The sequence below is a fragment of the Nematolebias whitei genome, chromosome 8 (assembly GCF_014905685.2).
Source record: "Nematolebias whitei isolate Nwh7 chromosome 8, NemWhi1, whole genome shotgun sequence".
Lineage (NCBI taxonomy): Eukaryota > Metazoa > Chordata > Actinopteri > Cyprinodontiformes > Rivulidae > Nematolebias > Nematolebias whitei.
This window is the reverse complement of record NC_056505.1, coordinates 46,866,428-46,872,634: the sequence shown is the minus strand read 5'-3', so window position 1 is coordinate 46,872,634 and position 6,207 is coordinate 46,866,428. Positions and strand designations below refer to the sequence as shown.

The 6,207-nt window shown below is 43.1% G+C and overlaps 1 protein-coding gene across 1 annotated transcript in view; it reads right to left on the bottom strand.

Moving 5' to 3' along the window:
- Positions 1-2,506: 2,506 nt before the first annotated feature.
- Positions 2,507-6,207, bottom strand: part of LOC119413710 (golgin subfamily A member 1) — a gene marked incomplete at its 3' end in the record, with an annotated part of 20,020 nt that continues 16,319 nt past the window's right edge. The window contains 4 exon segments of the mRNA XM_037680765.1: positions 2,507-2,596; positions 3,270-3,344; positions 3,480-3,620; positions 5,060-5,155. Of these exon segments, the coding sequence (XP_037536693.1) occupies positions 2,507-2,596; positions 3,270-3,344; positions 3,480-3,620; positions 5,060-5,155 (402 nt within the window).

Here is a 6,207-nt window from a genome sequence, read left to right as displayed (position 1 = left end):
CTCCTTGTAGCCTCACTGTTCCACCTCCTCCCTCTCATTCACACACATGCACTCTTACTACAGCTGACTTTCATTCCTCTTCTTTCAAGTGCATACCTCCACCTCTCCAAGTTCTCTTCCACCTGTTCCCTGTTCTCACCACAGATCACAATGTAATCTGCAAACATCATAGTCCACGGGGATTCCTGCCTGACTTCATCTGTTCTTCGGTCCATCAACAGAGCAAACAAGAAGGGGCTCAGAGTTGATCCTTGATGCGCTCCCACCTCCACCTTCAAGCTATCCATCACTCCTATAGCACATCTCACTACTGTCCTGCTGTCCTCATACATGTCCTGCACCAGTCTAACACACTTCTCTGCCACTCCAGATTTCCTCATGTAATACCACACCTCCTCCCTCGGCACCCTGTCAAATGGTTTTTCTAAATCCACAAAGACACAATGGAGTTCTTTCTGGCCCTCTCTGTACTTCTCCATCAGCATCCTCAAAGCAAAAGTGGCATCTGTTGTGCTGTTTCTTGGCATGAAACCATTACTGCTGCTCACAGATAGTTACCTCTCATCTAAGTCTAGTTTCCACAACTCTCTTCCAGATCTTCACTTATCTCAGAAAAAGAGTGCTCATCATCTCATCAACTTAATTCCCCTGTAGCTGCTACAACTTTGTACATCATCCTTGTTCTTAAAAATGGACACCAGCACACTTCTCCATTCCTCAGGCGTTTTCTCATCCTCAAATATGCTATTGAATATTTGGGTCAAAAACCTTGCTGCCATCTCTCCAAGACATTTCCAAACCTCCACTGGTATGCCATCAGGTCCTACTGCCTTCCCCTTCATTCTTTTCAGAGCTTTCCAAACTTCACCCTCACTAATCGTTCCCACTTCCTGGTCCACAGTTTTTATGACCTCTACTTTTCTTTCTCTTTCATTCTCTTAATTCATTAGCTCCTCAAAGTACTCCTTCCATCTTCCCATCACACTGTCCTCACTTGTTAGAGTGTTACCATTCCTATCTTTAAAAAGCCTAACCTGCTGCACATCCTTTCCAGCCTGATCCATCTGTCTCGCCAATTGGTACAAGTCCTTCTCACCCTCTTTAGCATCTACCCTCCCATACAACTCATTATATGCCTTCTGCTTTGCCTTAGCTACCTCCCACTTTGCTCTACGTCCCATCTCCTTATATTCCTGTCTCCTCTCTTCAGTCCTCTCACTCATATTTCTTCTTGGCTAACCTCTTTCTTTGAATAGCTTCCTGCACTTCATTATTCCACCACCAGGTTTCCTTATCACCCATTCTCTGTCCAGATGACACACCAAGTACTTTCCTACCTGTCTCTCTAATTACTGTTGCTGTAGTAGCCCAGTCATCTGGAAGCTCTTTCTTACCACTCAGAGCCTTTAACAGCTCCTCTCTGAATTTCTCACAATATTCTTCTTTTCTCAGCTTCCACCATCTGGTCCTCTTCTCTGACTTTACTCTTTTTCTCTTCTTCACAACAACAGTCATTCTACACAGAACCATCTGATGCTGTGATGCCTTAGAATTGCCACCCTCAGTCCTACATTCTTGACTTTCCTCTTCTCCATCTTCTCCTGAAACGTTTATCTCCTCATGGTCTTCAACTAACTGTAGTACAATTTCCTCCGGCACCCTGTTCGTCAACGGCACCGGTGGCGGTCGTTAACCTGGGCCTTGACCGATGCGGTATGGTTTTGATGAACTCACATTATAGGTCCATTCCTCCTGTGCACTAAAACCACTAGTCATGTTCTTCAGGGGCATGAATTGAACAGCCTCAGAAAAACATCATCACACACACCCTCAGCCTCTCTTTCATTGTTGCTCTCAACGTCACTTTAGTCTTGAGGCAAATTTGCCCTTGAGCTTGTGCCGTGCTCTTCATCACGCAGCAGTCCAGCATTTCAAAACCCGTTGGTGACAAGAGCATTTTTTTACACTGCTCTGCTGTCAGGATCCACTGGCAGACTGGAGCAAAAATTGCTCTTCGCATGCGACCAGTTTTTGTAAACGATTTCTCCACTCCAATCGTCCAAGCCTCCCACTGAGCTTGGAGTACCACTGCATGATTCACACTTATTTAGAGTGGCTGCAAATACTTGGTTGTGCCCCCAGGGATCACGTGTTTCACGTGATCACAAGACGCGTTTTGGGCAGCTATGAGAGCCCAGGTGTGACTAGGCTAAATGTTTTGGTGGCATGAAGCTCGTTAACCTGTAAAAATCCATAAATTAGCCGCATCGTTGTATAAGCTGCAGTGTTCGAAATGTGTGAACAAAGTAGCAGCTTATAGTCTGGAAATTATGGTATGTAATTTGTCTTGTCATTTATCTGGGGGTTTTATTGACACATCAAACCTGACGATTGTAAGCAACTTTACGTCATTTTTACCAGGAATGCACATGTGATCGTGTTGTGAACTGTAAGGCAGAGCCATCATCTGTAATAGTTTCTGATCCCGATGTGTTCATGCACTGACCTGTTTCTGCAGCTCCTCCTTCTGCCTTCTGGTTTCTTCCAGAGATTTGGCGATTTCGGTGCTCATCGTTAGCCGGCTGTTCAGCTCCGTCTGAGGGACCACACCGAGACGCAAACTCAGAACAACACATCACCTGTTCTTATGAACTGAAGTGAACTAAAGCATGTCAATGTGTTCCATACAGATTTATTTTAACCAATCCTGATTTAACAAATTGTGTATTCACTAAAAGGAGAATTAAACCTAATTTGGGCTCAAACCTCAATAGTTTGACCCTGACCTTTTTCTGAGTAATATCTTCAGAACCTACACTTGGATTAAGCAAAGTGGAATAGTCTTAATGACGACACCTTGGGGGCTGTAAAGGATGTTATTAGTTATTGAGTACTCAACAAAAAGCCTTTTTTAATATTTCCTGAGTACACGTGCAAGAGGGTTCTGAAAGAGAGCAGCTTGGATGACTATGTTGAGCTGAGAGCCCTCTTTAGACCTGGCTAGCTCCAGAACAGGTTTTTGAGATCAGAGCTTCAGGTAAGATCATCTGCAGGAAGAAGATATGCTCTTACAGATCACTTTCACCTCCCAGCCTGAAGGCCATGAGTTTGGAGTGAGACGGTCACACTTTGACAATGGATTGTTCAAACAAACTCATTTTGTACAGATTTTAATACAAACTCACCAAATTTCATCTTAAAAACAAAAAAGGAGCTAACTTCTGAAACTGAGCCCGTTTTTTTTTTCTGTGAAAAGTTTTCATTTTCACCTTGCACTGCTCCAGCTGAGCTGTCCGCTGCTTTAAAGTGGAGTTTGCCTCGACCATCTGCTTCTCCAGATCCACCTGATGTTCAGAAACCAGGATGTCAAAGATTTTTAAAAGGGAAATCGTGACCTCTCACAATAATTTAGTATTTCAGTTTTGACAAATACACAAAACTCTGCCCAGCAAAGAGGAGACATGAAGCAGCAAACATACGAGCCTGTCCAGAAGCCTCTGTTTGTCTGTCTGTAAAGACATGAGGCTTCCTTCCAGCCGACTGGCCTTCTCCTGACTCTGCTGCTCCAATAAACACACCCGCTGATCCAGAAAGGCCTTCTCAGCACTCAGCTCTCCTTGCTACAGAAACAACACAGAAGCAGGATTTAATCTGAAGTTCTCAGCGGATCACAAGGTTCTCCTCAGAAAACAGAGCAAACAGACAGTGATTAAGAAAACACAGTGCTTGTTTTACTGTGAAATAAGAGCATATCACAGTTACTGACAGATTTATATGTAGACCAGGAATGTTATGCTTGTTAAATTTGCTTTTCATGTTTACCACCAATAACATGTGGTAAATGATAAATCACGTTAAAAAAACAGCAAGGAAGGAAATAAGTCAAGTCAAGGTTCTTTATAGTCATTCACATCACGTGGTACATGTAATGGAACTAATTTGTGTACACAGGGTCCCAGTTACACTCAACAATAGTATAAATTAAAAAAGAAAAAACCAGTAATAAGATCTAAGATATGAACTAAGAAATACGCTAAAGGAAATAAGGAAGGAAGAACGGATGGATGAATGGATGGATGATGGATGGATGATGGATGGATGTTAGCTTTTGTTCAATTCAATTCAATTCAAATTCAAAAATACTTTATTAATCCCAGAGGGAAATTATTTTGTTGTTGTAACTCGTTATCCTCATTTCATAAAGAGATGTTATAGATGCTGATGCTGTAGACAGGAAGGATCTCTTGTAAAGGTCCATCCCACAGTGGATCCTAAGAAACTGGCTGCAGATGCCGTCCGATCCGTCCACCCAGACTCAGCTGGCCTCTTGGTTCCCCTGGACTGTAGGACCGCTTGAATGGTGGGCAGAACTCCTCCCAGAGCGATGGCCACTCCTCCCAGCAGTCTGCTGAGCTCCTCCTCGCTGCGGACAGCCAGCTGTAGGTACTGAGGGATGATCCTGTCCTTCCACTGTCATGAGCCGTGTTTCCTGCTAGTTCCAGGATCTCAGTGGTCAGGCACTCGAGCACAGCTGGCAGGTAGATGAGAATGAGTCCACAGAACATCCTTTCAACTCATTTGAGAGTTGGGGCCATTTTGAGATATTATTTCAGCTTTTGAGATGTTATTCAGCTGCTGTTGTTGTAGAAAACTGCCTTGTTGCCATGGTTACGCATCATAACAAATGTCCAAAACTAAAAAAAGTTTCAGTAAAAATCCTTCCAGCTGCACAGCATCTGATACCAGAGGAAACAATCATCCAAAAAATGTGATTTACATCCAGAAAAAGAGGAATTAAAGTTTCCAAAAGCAAAATCTCAGAATGAAAGTAACAGAGCTGCTCCAACATGCAGCCACCTGGAGCGGCGCAATTCTAGAACTCAAAGCTCAAAATTCTAGAGTTCAAAGCTAGATGAATGAAAACGTTCAAGGAGTAAAGGATTATCACACAGAGCCAGACGGACTGTGAATAATAAATACTCTCCAGTCCAAACATGCTGTTTTTTAACTTCCAACAGTTATTGTAATTTTAATACGTGTTGTCCATTCTGTAGGTTACCAGTTTATCCACGTGTTGCCGTTTCTCTGTGACCTGCTGCTCAGCGCTCCTCAGACTCTCACTGCTCTCCAGAAGTTGCTGCTCCAAGCTCACAATCTGAAACAAAAACAGAACTATGGACTGGACAGAACTCGACTTTAGAAGACTGAATCCTGCAAAAGGTGCAAGACGTTTGGGAGACTCCTGGTGAACGTTGGCCACCAGCCCAGAGAGATCCCACTGCTGGAAAACTTTAATGCAGAGGTTTCTTCACCCCTTCGCTCTGGTTGACAATCAGGGATTCTGTTACTTTTTGGAGCTAAAATAATCCTCTGCGTCTATAACAGAGGGCTGAGTGGTTTAAAAGTTGTCTCACTAGTGAGTTGTGGCTTCTTAGAAATTTCCAGACAAATTGAAAATTTTATGTACATTTTTTAAAATCTTTCTTGAAACATCAAAACATCTTTAAATTTACAGTAAAGACTTTTCGAGGTAGTGCAGTTTTTAAATTGTTTTTAATCTTTCAACCAGTGTTAATCTGGTGAGTGTCCCCTTTTTCTACTTTCAGCTGCTCCTTCTTCAGAGGTCACCACAGTGAACGAACCCACACGAAGACTTGGTGATTGTTTTGACACAGACTGTCCTTCCTGACACAACCACAGACCACCGAGCTACCGCAGCCCTCTGTGTGGAGCACAGAGCTGCTGTCTGGAGCGTCCGGGGGAGCTCAAGGGCCCAGAGTGGGAGAAATGAGGGTGGAGACAGGTGTGGGTGCTTCACCTTTCCCACCCACATTTTGATGTTGTCGGTCCGGGGAGTTGAACCGGCGACTTTCCGATGACAGGCCCACATTCTCTAACCTCTGCACCACCACTCCCCCATTTATAAATAAATAAATCATAAGTTTAGTGCAGGGCTCTCTTGTCAATGAGGAGCTGCATATTGTAAAAATAATGTTTAATGTTGCCCAGTTATAAAGTCACATATACAAGTATTTAACAGGACAGCATCTATAACTTCTTCATCTGGAACTAAACACCAACATTCTGAACCTTCAGCTCGAAGCTTCATGTGATTGTATGTCAAACATTCATTAAATACTCATTTGTTACAGAACTACCACCTAAAAGATGCGTTTCTTCTTTTTATTTTTATTCATTAGTGCAGTG